The following is a 16,436-nucleotide window of genomic DNA, read 5'->3' as shown; positions in this document are numbered from 1 at the left end:
ACTGGGGACTTCTGCGAGAAAGGCGCAGCCTACTTGCAGGTTGCGTTCTTGAGTCCACCACAGGATTGCATTCTTCATCCGAGGTGTTAAGACGATGATATCTTCGAAGGAACCGGACATTTGCACCCATTGGTGGCTGAGTTCCTCTTGTAGTGGTCTCATCCTCAGGCGACAGTTTGGGGATAGGAGGATGCACGATGATAACATCCCTAGGAAAGACTTGAATCTCCGAACTTAAACGCACTTTTTTCTGAGGAGCGAAATCGCCATTTCCTGAATCTTTGCTTGTCTTTCGCTTGAAATGAAGACTTGAGCGTGTTTGGAATCCAGAGTTGCTCCCAGGAAAGACGTCCTTTGAGATGGTATCAGGTTCGATTTTTTGAAGTTTATTGAGAAACCTAAACTTTGAAACAGGCAAAGGCATGTCTGGATATGTTTGCTTGCGGTGGCATAGGAATTGGCCTTGATAAGGCAGTCGTCCAGATATGGGTATATCTGAACACCCCGCAACCGTAAGTGGGCCGCCACCGGTGCCAACATCTTTGTGAATACCTTCGGGGCCGAACGCAGCCCGAAGGGAAGGACCTTGAACTGGAAGTCCCTGCCAGCCACTCTGAACCTCAGGAACTTCCTCTGCCTGGGGAAGATGGGTACGTGGAAGTAAGCGTCCTGAAGGTCCAGTGTTGCCATGTGGTCCCCTTCCGTCAGAAACTGGAGGATCTCTTGGAGTGACAACATTCTGAACGTTAACTTCTTGATAAATTTGTTGAGGGCACGCAAATCGAGGATGGGGCACCATTCCCCCGATTTCTTGCGTATCAAGAAAAAACGAGAGTAAAATCCTTTTCCTCTCTGATGTTAAGGCACTTTCTCGATTGCCCCTTTCCGAATCATTGCATTGATTTGGATGAACAGCTCCCTGAGATGTGCTGGGGGCGGTCCTTTTGGGGGTGAATTTGGAGGGGTCTTTACAAATTCCAATATGTGACCTTTTGAGATTACATCCAAGACCCATCTGTCTGTGGTAATATTTGACCATTGTGAGTAATGCAGGGATATTCTTCCTTCAATTTGTTTCTGGCTGGGGCAAAGTGATGGCAGGACGCTCTTCTCACTTCTTGTTGGCGTTGTCCCTGCCCCGATAGGTTGTTTTACCTCGGGACTGTGTATAATTACTCAGTCTTTGGCCATAAGGTTGTTGTTTATAAGGCTGGTACCTTTGGTTGCTTTGGTTGTTAGAATATGGGCGTTGCTGGTAATATCCTCCTCTACTGGAGAAGTTACCCCTTCCTTTAGCACCACGAAAGGAAGATTTACGGTACTGCAGAGTACCTAATGATCGTGCGGTTTCCGTATCCTTCTTAATGGATTGTAAGGCTTCGTCCACATGTGTGCCAAAAAGGAACTCGCCGTCATAAGCCATATTTAAAACCTTGGCTTGTACTTCTTGTCTAAAGGACGTAGATTTTAACCATCCCTCTCTTCTAAGCACTGCAGCTCCTGCTAATTGTCTGAATCCTGTGGCCGCCACGTCCACTGCCGCATCGATAATTTCAGACGAAGCACATTCGCCTTCTTGCAAAATTTTTGTGGCCTCAGAGCGGTCTGGCTCAGGTAGACAAATGTGGTCTGACATATCGCCATACATCCAGAAACTATCATACCTGCCGAGAATTGCTAAAAGAATTTGCAGCTCTGACTGTGGTGGCCGCAATAGTAGATACCTTTTTTCCAATGGTATCGAGGCGTCTCCTGTCCCTGTCCGTAGGAATCGAGATCTGAGTTGAAGGGTTCCTTGCCCTCTTTTGAGCTGCCTGCGCAATAACTGAGTCCGTCTTTGCCTGACCGATGAGACAAGCAGGTGAAGAGGCGGGCGTCCTATATTTTTTGTCCACTCGCGGCAATACTGCAGGAGAAGAGTTTGGCGTGGCCATGATCTTAAGCCCTTCTTTCCAGATAAAGTCTATAATGGGAATAGATCAACTCTGCTTTTGAGACAAAGTCTTAAAATCGTACAGAAAACATTCATCTTGTTTAGCCTCCATTGAAATAAGAAATCTTTTAGTAGCCTTGTCCATAATCCTATGGAAGTTCGCTATATCCACCGGTGGTGACTCAGCCTTCGGTTGTTCATCAGGGGATGGCGTATCTGCTTGATAATCTTCATACTCCGACGAGTCCGATTTATCCAATTCCCCTTCCTCCTGGGTTTCCTCATCAGCATTGTCATCCTCCTGTTGGTGGTAGGAGAGTGGTGTGGAAGGCCTGGCATGCTGTGTCTCTTCCGACATACCAGCCCTTGCATTTTGAGTTACTTGAGGCTGTGGGGAAGTGATACGAGAATCGCCCGACTCCGAGGGCGGGAAGCGGCGATAATAATCGCTTAGCATATATTGCAAATTTTCAAAAAGTGCCATTGGCATCTGCATCCCTGGCGCTGGTGTATTCACCAATGTAGGTGCCTGAATTTGCTGTTCCTCCTCCTCCTGATCCTTAACCTGTATAAGTAAGTCAGAAGGACTTTCAGCCGCTTGAAACATGTCATCACCAGATTCTTCCTCTGAATCTAAGAGCCTGTCAGGCATTTGGAGTGGCGACAAAGATGTGGATTGAGATGACCGTTTCTGCAATAGAGCTGCAGTTGTGGCTGGAGATGGTAGGGGTATGGCAGTGCTTTTTGCTGACCATACTTGCAGGTCTGTACAAGACGACAGCTTTGGTGTGGGTGGATTATCTTGTAATAGTGGTAAATCCGAGCCTTGTGACGTCGTCTTCGTCGTTGAAGACAACAGTTCCGTCGACTTCAGAGGCGGTGTTATTTTCGTCGACGTGGTGGATTTCGTCGTCGACGAGGGAACTGTCGACGGAGCTATCTTCATCGTCGACGGGACAATTTTCATCTTCGTCGACGACGCTTTCGTCGACGCGTCCGTCGACGGGATCTTTTTCGTCGTCGAAGGGACCGTCGACGATGACGTCTACGTCGGCACGGTCTTCTTCGTCGACGGAAAAGCCGTCGACGACGACTAGGGTTTCTTCGACGATTGTTTCATTTTCGTCGACGTCTGATCGTCGACGAGAGGTGTGACAATCTTCGTGGATGAGATGGGACGAATTTGGACATGAACATACGTTGGAGAGGAGGCTGAGGACATCACCATAGACGTTTTAGGTGAGGAGAAAGTCATAGAAGTCATAGCAGAGGCAGCCTGACTGGAATTTGGCAGAGCTGTTGGTGCCTTAGTCACAGGTCTCTGAGGAGACACTAAAGACTCTGTCCTTTTTGAGTCTGGAAGCTTCACAGACTTCTCTGAGGATTTTTTACTCTTAGAAGTAGAAGGCTCACCAGCATCTGAAGCGATCTGGGTCTGCTTCGCTACCTTAGCCTTAGGAGTAGGCACAGCACTCTCAGCCCTCCTCTTCTTTGACCCTTTAGAAGACTCTGAGGCAAAACTTCCTACCTCAGAAAGTGGCGCATCTTTATCCTTTATCCGCTGAAGCCACAGCAGCAGGCGACCCTCTCTGTCCCTGAGGGTCTTAGGAGGAAATTTGCGACAGATCTTACACTCCTTAGCCTGATGGTCAGGGTACAAACAGTAGATGCAGCGAGTGTGTGGCTCTTCCTTAAACAGCCTCGCTTTTCCGCAAGAGTCACAGGTCCTGAACAGGGACTTTGAAGTAGACATTGTAAAAAAAAGGAATACTTTACAAGTAGAGAAAGAACTGAGCAGAGCTCAGAGGGACTCCCTATCACACGACGTGCGGTAAAAAATCTGAGAGCCTGGGTCTCTGGGGAGAGCATTCTGGTGGGAGCTGTGACCTGATTGGCTGCAGTTTGGTCTATACATAATGACCTGGATAGTCTCTAAGGTGGAAGTTTTATTTACTGTAGCTGGGGCTATTTTACTTCCTGGTTGGGTATACTGTTATTTGTTATAGGCAAATGGTATATTCTACTGCTTTTTTATGTACCGTGGGCTCCCACTCCGACGACGGGGAATGATTCAGGCATGTGAATCTATTAAAGACACCCCTAATACTGGAGAAGACTGGCTTTCCATTTTAAACACAGAGGTAAGAAACAGAGCACAACCGACCCTTAAAGAGGATGACCACGAGGAGACCAGGACACCGAGGCAGTAGAGCAGACTGAAGGGAAGGGAACTGGAGAGGAAAGCGAACCTTCCCATGAATCAATGGTACCATATAACAGAAAAGAAGACTAAGCAGAGATTATCTGTATATGAAGCACCCACAGGAGTGCAACAACCCGAACCCCCTGATGATAAAACCCAATGGCAACTGAAGATGCCAGTGGAGAACACCACCAGAAAAGGTCCTTACACAATGGAGGGAGAGGGAGAGGGAGAGCCACAGGGAGCCCCGCGGGGCTATGCAGTGTGGCAGAGGCGCGGTGGGTCGAAGAGGGAGACCCGAGTGGGCCGCGCCCCAACAACCCCACGTGGAGCGTAGAGGGGGACCCAGCCGGGCCGCGCCCTGAGCATGGGCAACCACCTGCAGCGCCACAGGGAGCCCCGCGGGGCTATGCAGTGTGGCAGAGGCGCCGTGGGTCGAAGAGGGAGACCCGGGTGGGCCGCGCCCCAACAACCCTACGTGGAGCGTAGAGGGGGATCCAGCCGGGCCGTGCCCTAACGACACCATATCTCCAACGTTCCTGGGAGGCAAGGGCTCAATTGGCGCCGGGGGAGAGCACGCCGGAGAGTCCGTCAGAGACCTCACAAGAAGCGGAGGTCCCAAGGACGCCCCAGGAACAGGAGAGGACATAAGGGAGGCTTGCAAGGCCGTAGCATAGGCCTCCATTTTGGCCCAAGTCGCCCCCACACCCGGAAAGGGCGGATAGAGGGGTGCGACCGTCTGGAGCGCACGCCGGGAAAGTTCAGAGGAACCAGAGCCCCTGACAGCAGAAGAAGGTGAGGTTGTTGACCTAGGCGACAAGCGCATCGACTTACCAAGTGGAGAACGACGGCCTCGGACCCCAGAGGGCGATTGGCGGCAGAACCGGACAGTAGAGGGACCTGCAGTAGACGACAATGCCGGGGGGCGAGATGACTCCGACTGGGACAGCTGTGCTGAGAGAAGCTTCATACGGCGCTACCGCCGAGACTTCGGTTTCAGATGTTGCCAGGCTTCACAGTCCGTGGAGTCATGGTGTTTGCCCAGACACCACATACAAATACGATGCTTGTCTGTCGCAGACATTTGCCGCAAACAAGAATTACAAGATTCGAAGCCCCAAGGCATCGCACACTGTTCCCGGCGTGAAGCGTAAAAAAAAGGCCTGAAAACAGGCCAGAGGAGCTCACTCTGGATCATGAGGGACTTATATGACCTCACTGACGTCACGTACGAGGACGACGTCTGGGCTGGGTTGTGTGGCACGGTCCCCCAGCGCGTAGAGGTGCTGCTGGAAAAAAAATCTGGATCCTGTTTCACGCCTGGGTATATTCTCAGTTAAGGAATCTGCAGCTAGAATGCTCTAACAGATCTGAAAATTACCCCGTGCGAATCTTGAGAGAAGTGCTCTCTCAGGGTAAGAAGTAAGTGAGTCAGGGGTTCAAATTAAAAGTATTTCCTCTGGCATTCATAACGGATAGAAAAGAGTAGGCACCAACATCAAAAATGTATACCCAGGAACACTTAAACAATCTTGATTTAAACAAGTTGTTATGAAATTAAGGCCCAATAGAGGGTCTGTCCTGAAATCTAAAACCAATCAATAATGCTTAGTAGACTATTAAGTAATCTTAATTTAATGGCCCTGCAAATGCGTACAATATGAACGTTCCTGATCCAGTGGATGCCTTTCCACTTATGAAAAGAATCCTGGATTTACCCGAAAAGGGCTTGTCACCTTTCTCGATACAAGTTATAATGGGAAGGACCACCGATCTAGCAACAGTTTGCTTGGAACAAGCATACCTGAATATGCAACGCAAAGTATTGCCTGTCTTCGCATAATGCATGTACAAATAGTAACAAAAGGCCTTCTTCTTTATTCAAAGTACGAAAGGCCCTCTGAGAGAAGGTCGTAGGAATTAGAAGAAAACAAATGGCAGAAGGGAGACAGGCTGGTAGATCTGAAAATCAAACAGAAACTTGGGAAGGAAAGAAGGGGTAATCCTAACAGAGACCTTATTACCATGGAATATTGGGCAAGGCAGGAAAAACAAAGTTTGAAGCTCACTCAATATTCTGGCTGACGTGCTATCCACAAAATAAACATCTTCCAGGCCACAATGCAGAAACGTGGCTCAAAGGGATGGCCAATCACATTGGAAAGAAAGAAAAGTTCAACTCCCATGTTAAAGGGGTTTACTAAAGGGTGGACAAACTTCCCGAAGTCCCTTACTCATGAAAAAAATACCAGAGGCATACATTTCCAATAAAATAATTTGGAACGTAGATAAATCTTCCTTGATAAATTGACAATTTTGTTTAAAAAAAGCCCTTCTAGATAAGAGCCACATGCACTTTAAACTCAGCTAGTAATACCGTATCCTCAATGCCGGTTTCTGGGTCTGTTCATTAGCACACAAACGGAAACCTTAGACTTGGAGGCATATGGCCATTTTGTGGAAGAGAGTTTTACCTCATAAGTTAGCTAAGAAATGCCTTTAGGCTAGCCATGCAGTCAAATAAACACTTAAATGCCTTTATAGAAGTTCTTCAGCAGCAAGGCAGTGACGTTCAATGATGGTAGGGTGGAGAATCAAACCAGACATCCTGGAGAGGATATTTAGTCTGTGTGTAAGCATAAGTGGAAATGGACTGGTGTCGACGATCTGGGTGCCTGGGGAAAAGAGAATCAGCTTTGCCTTGCTGGATGCCGGAAATCACCTTGGCAATGAGTGAGACAGAAGAAAAACGTAACAAACGTAATAAAAAACATTCTGCAGACACTAAAACTCTGTGAATCTGGAGATCCAAGTAAGGATTTTAGATTTTCTTCAGCAGCAAACAGATCTAAATCGGGCCAAATCCATCAGGAGTATTCTGTAATTAATTAAAGTTTATAACCATCTTGGGTTCCACAATCTGTAAGCGTAGTTAATTCTCCTTTCAACTGTGAATGCCTAGCCAAAGTATCAGTATGAAGAAAGCCATACTATTTTTTAGCATATAAGCTTACTTTGATGTTATCCCAAATATTGTATTGTATTGTATTTAAATTTATAGTGCGCAAAGCTACCCACATGGGGTCTCCCGGCGCAAGACTGAAGGCAGTGATCATGAGGTCAGAGGGTTATCACTGAGTGAAGGGCAGGGTTTTGAGCTTTTTTCGAAATTGTGTCAGGGAAGGCTCAAGTTTTAGTGGAGCCGGAAGAGCATTCCACAGTTTAGGGGCAAGGCAGGCGAAGGATCGTCCGCCAATTCTTGCCAGTTTGAAACGTGGAATTAGGAAATTCCCTTGAGAAGAGGATCTAAGAGGGCGGGAGGGAGTGTATGATTGGACAATAGACTGGAGATACGCAGGGGCTAGCCCCTGCTTGATCTTATGCATAAAGCAGAGGGCCTTAAATTTAATTCTGTTTTCAATGCGGAGCCAATGTAGTCTTTGAGATAGGGGGAGATGGATGATCTCCAGTGAGCTTTGCAGAGTAGGCGGGCAGCAGAGTTTTGAACAAGCTGGAGTTTCCTCTGTGTCTCCGCGGTGACTCCAAGGTAAAGTACGTTGCCGTAGTCCAGACGCGCGAGGACTAAAGCCTGGACTACCGCACGCCTTGTTGAGTCCGGGAGCATCCAGAGGATTTTGCAGAGCCACCAAAGACTGGAAAAACAGGTGGCTGCCACTTTGACAACCTGGTGTCGCATGGATAGTGAGTAGTCTAGGACAAAGCCAAGGTTCCGTACCTGTGTAACAGGCAGGGGTAGAGGCCCCATTTCTGATGGCCAATGTTGGGGGCCCCAGAGGTGCTTATGTTTGCCTAGGATGACTACCTCCGTCTTGTCACCGTTCAATTTCAGGAGATTGGTCCGCATCCATTCAGCAACTCTGCTGAGCCCCAGTTTGAGAGCAGATAGGGCACAAGTTTTGGCAGGGGAGAGTGAAAATATGATTTGGGTGTCGTCTGCGTATGAGTAAAGGGAAAGGCCAGAGTCTTCCACAATGGTAGCCAGGGGTCTCACGTAGATGTTAAATAGCATTGGGCTAAGTGAGGTCCCCTGGGGCACCCCATGCACAGACAAACGCACAGAAAAGGCAGAATCGGAGGAGAAAACTTGGAAACAACGATCACTGAGATAGGAGGAGAGCCAGGCCAATGCAGGTCCAGTCACTCCGGCCGCCTCCAATGCTTTCAAAAGGACAGGGTGCGAAACCGTGTCAAATGCGGCGCTTAAGTCTAAAAGAATAAGCGCCGAGGTTTCACCCTGATCGAGGCGGGAACGTAAGTTCTCAGTAACTACTAGAAGAGTGGTTTCTGTAGAAAAGTGGGTACGGAACCCAGATTGAGATGGATGTAGGAAGCCTGTTGCCTCAATATGGGAGGTAAGGGGAGTATTGACATGTCTTTCCAAAACTTTTGAAAATATTGGGAACAGACAAATGGGGCGGTAGTTAGAATAAGTCTTGGGGTCTGCGCCAGGTTTTTTTTAAGAGAGGAATCACCATAGCTCTTTTCCATTCCTCCGGGACTATGGATTCTCGTAAAGAAGAGTTAAGGAGATCTTGAATAACTAGAAGTAGGTCTGGAGAAAGCTGACTGAGAGTATGGATGGGGATTGGGTCAAGGGGAGAGCCTGAGTTGACCTTGGCCATACAATCGCGGAGCGAGTTTTACTGGAGCTGGGGCCATTCTGAGATTTGTGCCGTCAGGGAAGGGGAGTCAGGTGTGTCAGGAGTAGACGGATCAGGAGGTGTATTACAAAGGGCTGTAGAAAGTGATTTGAAGATCATGTCTACTTTAGAAATGAAGAAAACTGCAATGTCATTGCATTGGTTCTCTCCCAGTGCCGGTGGAGTAGGGGAAGTGTTTGAGCCTGCTAGCTTTTTTACCGTTAAGAATAGGGCTTTCGGCCGGTTGGAGGCGCTATTTATGGACTCCAGAACATAGGAGGCTTTTGTCTTTCTGCAGGCTAGATGGTATTGCCTAAGAGCAGTACGATAGGTTTGTTTGACGTTTAAGGTATATGTCTTTCTCCAGGATCTTTCTAGCTGTTTGCATTTAGATTTCATAGTTTTCAGGTCATTTGTGAACCAAGGCACTGGAGGGAGATGGGCAATGGGGCGTTTGGAACTTAGCGGCAGATGCCGGTTGATGTTGGAGGACAGCCAGAGATGGACTTCCTGGTTTAGTGAAATACAAGTTTGTTTGGAAGTAGGGCGGCTAGCGAGTAGCGTAGCATTGAGTGCATGAATATTTAGTTTGGATCAGGCTCTATAACTGCTAGTGATGGCATACCGACTTAAAGTACATTACTTGCACTCCAAAGTTTATTTTGATAAATTATGCCCACTGCAACTTTTTTTTTTTTAAACACACAATTACAATACTCAACAGAAAGAAATTAAACCCATGTCCAAGAGGCATTCATGTAAAAAAAAAAAAAAAAAAAAAAAAAAAAAAAAAGAAGAAGACTTTACATACCGGGTCTAAGCCTAATACTTCATAAGGATTGTACTCTTGATATTCCCGGTCGGTTTTGGAGACTTTATAAGCAAGAAATAAAAATAAAGCCCATCCAGCAATGAGAGCTATTTTTCTGCAGAGAAACAGAAAACGAACATGTCATTAGGAATACAAATCATCCAAATGAGATGGTAAATGCAGTGCCAAACATTCAAACCTTACAACAAAATGGTACACTAAGTTCCTATCTTTGAAGACGACTTTTGCTTAAGACATATATTGCATTACGATGCTGTCAATTTACCAAATGGAGAGCAAATAACTGTGGTCGAATTACTTCAGTATATATAGTACAGCTGATACCTTTCCATCCAATAAGAAACCATAAAAGTCTTGCCAAATATAATTTTCATTTAATGTAATTTGCTCATTTGTTAAATTCGACATATTTCTGGGGAGTCAATCTCTATACATACAAAGAACATAGGCACAGGTCTCTTAGCTTTCAAAGAAATGTCTTTCCGTTTCCCATTTTAATTTATCTCCTGAAAAGTGGGGTTTTCATCTACTGGTTCTTACTAATGAGCAATTACAATTAGATATTCCGTTTCACACTGAAATTTCGAAATGCTTCCCCCACATATAATCCACACACACTAGATGCTATATCTAGGATTCATTTCCTGAAGGCTTCCAAGTATAAACTCCTTACAATATAATCTACTCCTTTCGCCCATGCTCAAAAAAGAGTGTAAACAGCAAACGCCTCCTCATTGTCAACACAACATTCAGGTTTGAAAATCTTCAGCATGAAGCAGACTTGTTTGTGAATATTCCCCATGAATAATTCTTCTTTGCTCTTCTGGTGTATTCAGGCAGACCAGCCAATGCTTTAGCTATAGTGTGCCTGGATGAAGATAAACATTCAAGACACAAGCTTGAAGTAGCCGTGATCAAAATTAATAGTGACAGGAAAAATCTGAAGATAATAAAAGAAAACATGTAATCAAACAAAAATGCACACCTCCTTAACACCTTCCGAGCGTCGAACGTTCAGCGCCCAGTGCTGAACGTTCGAATAACGAATGCGGACCAGTCGGCCAACGGTCGTGCGCAGCACTGGCAAGGTAGTGCTCGTGACGACCGTTGGCCGACGGCAGCACTTAAAGGGTTAAATCTAAGATACAATCTAGGTTAAGGAACTTCAGTTTAAGGAAGAAGCAGCGGTCCAGACAATGTGCAAAGTGAAACAAACCAACACACACACACACACACAAATTCAACATGTGAGACTTAAAAACCACAAGACACTGAACTTACTTTAACGTAGGGATTACATTGGGCTGTGGCTTCAACAAACGTAATCTGTACCAGACACATCTTCCGTACACTTTTCTGATATTTTTTAACCTAATTTGCTCTGGAGAGGAAAAACACATTTGGTTAAAAGAGCAGTCAGGCATAAATGTTCAGTTGTGAAAAGTAAAAAACCGATTTTTGTGAGACAACGTCTAATATTCATCCCCGGGTTAATTATAACATCTTCTTTTATTGGGTCTTTATTCCTTTTAAATTCCAAAATAAATTAAATCAACTTAAACGTACCTATAGCCGGACAATCGTAGGCCTACACAACACAGAAGGTGCTACCACTTTAATCATATTACGACATTAGATACAGAAACAAAGCTTCTAACAGATATCCTAAATAAAACAAGAAATTGCTTTTCTAATGCTTGTTGGTTGCCACTACCGGCTTTGAACGTGTGAATATGCTCCACCTATCTGGCTCCTGTGTCTCAAAAAACATTCTGTGAGGTTCTGTAGGACACTAATCGCTGGTAAAGTGATGTAAGGCTGCTTCCAACCAGGATGCTGGTCAAATAAATGTGAAAGAACTATATAAGAGAAAGTTCCAGGTATGGACTTTGATGACAAATATATTTTATTTCAGTTACCCTTTTTAGGTTTCGCCTGGCGTTACTGCGCAAGCAGTTCGCGCAGGCGAAATCTAATGTTTACAATATGGGCTATAGGAACGTCCCTCGGCTCCCATTGGCTAGCTCCATAAATGGAGGCTAGCCATTGGAAGCCGGATCTGTCCGTCAATGCAGGACCAGATTCGGGGGCGTTCCCGCGATTTTTTCCCTCTCCGCCCCTCTGTGCGCGTCATCTCGGCGGTGGGCGTGTTTTGTTTTTTTTGGTCCCGTGATGTTTTCGTCATTTTGGAAAAGACTTTGGCCGAAGTGGTTGTCTCATGTTGTCTTTGGTTTTACGTTTTTGTTTGTTTTTTGCTGTTGTCTGTACATGCCCGTGGTGTTAATGTTTCTGTTTGCACAGTATGGTCCTAACACGTTTTTTTTTTCAGCGTATGCGCTCGTGTTTGGCTCGTGGCTTCAGTCGTCTCTTGTGGCCGCTTGTTCATGCCCGTGTCTGCTGGGCTACTCACACTGTTTTGTTGTGTCGCGTAGCTCTGCGTGTAGGCATCGACTCATGATCAAGGTCGTGGTTTCAAGCCCCACCTTCTGCGGTGGGGATTTGGTGCACGTGGTGTGGCCGAGGAAGGGAAGTGGTGTCCCATGTGGTGGCCGTGCAGCGAGGAGCACAGGGATGGTGTGTCGCTTCCCTAACAGGAGTCACATCACTGATGGTTGCCGCTTTAGGTCGTTTTCTCCGAGGTTATGGGAAGCTTGCCAAAGCGGCCCGAGCGTAGATGGCACGAGGTAGTGCTCCGCCGTCTTCATAGGGGACGACGCGCGTGGCCGGTGGGGCGTTCCACCCCCTCATCAAAGCGACACCCCCCCTACCCTAAGATACAGCGATGGCGCAACGTTGTACTGGAAGTAGGGAAGCGTGTGGCCTGAAGGGCAAGTCGTGCAATGGATGGGGTCTGGTGTAGGCAGACCCTTTGGACAGCCAATGTAGAACGGCAACTTCGCAGATTGCATTGATAAAAGACCAGCCTGACATGTGTGCAATAACATGAATAGTGCAACTTGGGGGTTGTAGTGCAAGTACTGCAACATGTGGGCTGAGTAAGTAGTGCAACAATCCAGCTGCAGCTTTAAGTAAGAGGCCGGTGAGCTGTAGTGTAAACAGTGGCGCGTGGATAGAGCTGCAGTAGCACATCTGCGAGCTATAATGCAAGTGAGAACACAGCATGTGTGTTGTGGCATCAAAACAACTTCCTTTAGGCAAGTAGAATGTCTGTGGGCTGCAGTGCGAGCAGCGCAGCCTGTGGTTGTAGTGTAAGTAGTGTAAAGATGCAATGAGCGGCGAAGAGCCCAGCAGATGGCAGACAAAGCTCTCTCTGACTATTTGAGAGCTGTTAATCCGATTGCCAAGGCGCCGCCAGTCGCGTGGAGGTGTGCTCCCTGGCACGCAGCAATCAGTACGGCCACTTACCGGATATGGACTGCGCCACCCGAACCCTACTACTGCCCCCTGCAGACAGGCTTCGGGAGAGGCCGGCTCCGGGCGGATGGCGCCTGCAGAGGCTGCGAGAAGTCGACGTAAAGGGCCCCAGGCACCACTCCTCTGTGGGACGAGGTGCGCTCCCCACAGCCTGAAATATTGATGGCGGGCGCCGCAGGCTGGGCCGTTTCATGTCCTACACATCGCAGAACACAACTTGTTGCCGGGGGGAGCAGGATTAATTGGCTGTCAGTACAAACACTCTCCGAAATACCAACGAAAATGCGGGGTGTGTGAGCGTGCAGCTAATTGAGCGCGGCTCTGCGGGGGTTGGATGTAGGTCACGCGCAGATACCTTTAAACAGGGTGGGAGATGCCAGTTTGTGTTCATTGATAGTCCGAGGCCGTGCAGTGCTGAGGCCCCACGGATGTGCGCCATGGACTCATCTGCGCACCCCACGCAGTGGACACTTTTACTCACCAATGAGTTTTTACCTGCTGGGATCCCACGTCTTTCAGACATGTTCCCTTTACCCAAGGCGCCACATGATTGAAACACATGGATAACTAGCATGGCAAACAGGTGTGACACACCAAGGTCACACGAGAACTCCGGGCTGCGCCTCCAACGACATAGGTGCCCACAGACGCTTGTGGTGGGCGGGGCTGCGGGGGCTGGGTGTGGAGCAGCAAAGCTTGACCCTGCATTTCGGAGGCGGTTACACACACGGGGTTGCGTGTCAGGTCGTCAAAGCAAGGCCTCTTACCTCACAGGCACCAGTTTGTGACAGAGCGTAATGAAGGGGGCTGCGCACAGGGCCGTGATTGAGTGTGTGTGTGTGTGTGTGTGGGGGGGGGGGGGGGGGGGGGGGTACTCTTCACACATAAGCACGACGCTAGTCGGATCTGTGTGTGATTGTAGTGTGGGACAGTGGGAGGCAAGGAGTGTGCACACATACACCTGGGACTGACGCCACGACCCGAAGGTGGCTGCACCCTGGAGGTTTTTTGATGAGTATGTGCTAGGGAGTGCAGAGTGCTGGGGAGTGCAGAGTGCTAGGGAGTGCAGCGTGCTAGGGACTGCAGCGTGCTAGGGACTGCAGCGTGCTAGGGACTGCAGCGTGCTAGGGACTGCAGCGTGCTAGGGACTGCAGCGTGCTAGGGACTGCAGCGTGCTAGGGAGTGCAGCGTGCTAGGGAGTGCAGCGTGCTAGGGAGTGCAGCGTGCTAGGGAGTGCAGCGTGCTAGGGAGTGCAGAGTGCTAGGGAGTGCAGCGTGCTAGGGAGTGCAGCGTGCTAGGGAGTGCAGCGTGCTAGGGAGTGCAGCGTGCTAGGGAGTGCAGAGTGACTGCAGAGTGCTAGGGAGTGAAGAGTGCTATGGAGTGCTAGGGAGTGCAGGGTGCTAGGGAGTGCTAGAGATATATGTGTAGCTCAAAGTGTGTATGTGTATGTGGCTCTAGGATGGTGTGTGTGTAGCTCTAGGGTGGTGTGTATGTGGCTCTGGGGGGAGGTGTGTGTGGCTCTGGGGGGAGGTGTGTGTGGCTCTGGGGGGAGGTGTGTGTGGCTCTGGGGGGAGGTGTGTGTGGCTCTGGGGGGAGGTGTGTGTGGCTCTGGGGGGAGGTGTGTGTGGCTCTGGGGGGAGGTGTGTGTGGCTCTGGGGGGAGGTGTGTGTGGCTCTGGGGGGAGGTGTGTGTGGCTCTGGGGGGAGGTGTGTGTGGCTCTGGGGGGAGGTGTGTGTGGCTCTGGGGGGAGGTGTGTGTGGCTCTGGGGGGAGGTGTGTGTGGCTCTGGGGGGAGGTGTGTGTGGCTCTGGGGGGAGGTGTGTGTGGCTCTGGGGGGAGGTGTGTGTAGCACTGGGAGGGGTGTGTGGCTCTGGGGGAGTGTGTGTAGCTCTAAGTGCATGTGTGACTAGGAAGTGCATAGTGACTAGGAAGTGCATAGTGACTAGGAAGTGCAGAGTGACTAGGAAGTGCAGAGTGACTAGGAAGTGCAGAGTGACTAGGAAGTGCAGAGTGACTAGGAAGTGCAGAGTGACTAGGAAGTGCAGAGTGACTAGAGAGTGCAGAGTGACTAGAGAGTGCAGAGTGACTAGAGAGTGCAGAGTGACTAGAGAGTGCAGAGTGACTAGAGAGTGCAGAGTGACTAGAGAGTGCAGAGTGACTAGAGAGTGCAGAGTGACTAGAGAGTGCAGAGTGACTAGAGAGTGCAGAGTGACTAGAGAGTGCAGAGTGACTAGAGAGTGCAGAGTGACTAGAGAGTGCAGAGTGACTAGAGAGTGCAGAGTGACTAGAGAGTGCAGAGTGACTAGAGAGTGCAGAGTGACTAGAGAGTGCAGAGTGACTAGGGAGTGCAGAGTGACTAGGGAGTGCAGAGTGACTAGGGAGTGCAGAGTGACTAGGGAGTGCAGAGTGACTAGGGAGTGCAGAGTGACTAGGGAGTGCAGAGTACTAGGGAGTGCAGAGTACTAGGGAGTGCAGAGTACTAGGGAGTGCAGAGTACTAGGGAGTGCAGAGTACTAGGGAGTGCAGAGTACTAGGGAGTGCAGAGTACTAGGGAGTGCAGAGTACTAGGGAGTGCAGAGTACTAGGGAGTGCAGAGTACTAGGGAGTGCAGAGTACTAGGGAGTGCAGAGTACTAGGGAGTGCAGAGTACTAGAGAGTGACTAAGGACTGCTAGGAAATGACTAGAGAGTGCTAGGGAGTGCACAATGCTAAGAGGTGCGGAGTGACACGGGAAGCTAGGGAGTGCTAGGGAGTGCACAGTGCTAGGGAGTGTAGAGTAACTAGGGAGTGCTATAGAGTTAAAGAGACTGCAAAGATTACGCTAATAACAATGTAAGTGACAATGCCATTTATTTGTTTTCAAAACCAACACATAAATAAAAATTTGGTCATTAACAATGCCAATAGCTCAAACTTTTCCAAAGGCGAAACCATTGCATTGAAAATGCTTGTTTTTTTTTTTTTTTAAGTACTAGTCACTTTTTCCTCTTTTTGTGGTTTACCCAATTGCCACTTGTGATTAAAACAGATGTGAACCCCAGGGGTGAATCCAGAAAGCTATGCCTTTCTGAAATGTAAACCGATTTGGAATTCAGCAAGGGGCCATTCAGAGATTGATAATAGTTCTGAAAGTAATTGATTAAATAAAAAAAACTGAAGGAATAGGTGACAGTTTTTATCTGTAATTTTTGGGAGCTTGGGCGATTTACAAAAGTAGTATAATGTTACATTCGTCAGGCCTTTCTGGTCGCAGTGATATATCGGGTTTTCTGGTGGTCTTAAAACAGCTAACACCAGGAGCCATCAAATGAGCTGCACTGTCGAATGATCATTTTATACCAGATATGCATCAATTCATATGGTAAAATCAAATGAGTAAACAAGCATTTGCAATGCAATAGGTCTCGCATTAGCAAAGTTTGAGCTATTGGTA

The 16,436-nt window shown here is 48.1% G+C and overlaps 1 protein-coding gene across 1 annotated transcript in view; it reads right to left on the bottom strand.

Moving 5' to 3' along the window:
• The window catches only part of SEC63 (SEC63 protein translocation regulator), a 611,233-nt gene that overhangs the window by 505,497 nt on the left and 89,300 nt on the right, over window positions 1–16,436 (bottom strand). The window contains exons 2-3 of the mRNA XM_086926685.1: window positions 10,911–11,010; window positions 9,609–9,723 (exon numbers count right to left, since the gene is read on the bottom strand). Of these exons, the coding sequence (XP_086782811.1) occupies window positions 9,609–9,723; window positions 10,911–11,010 (215 nt within the window). The remainder of the gene's footprint in view (window positions 1–9,608; window positions 9,724–10,910; window positions 11,011–16,436) is intronic.

The sequence above is a fragment of the Lissotriton vulgaris genome, chromosome 6 (genome assembly GCF_964263255.1).
Source record: "Lissotriton vulgaris chromosome 6, aLisVul1.2, whole genome shotgun sequence".
NCBI lineage: Eukaryota > Metazoa > Chordata > Amphibia > Caudata > Salamandridae > Lissotriton > Lissotriton vulgaris.
Note: the sequence above shows the minus strand (reverse complement) of the source record. Positions and strands in the feature narration are given on the sequence as shown.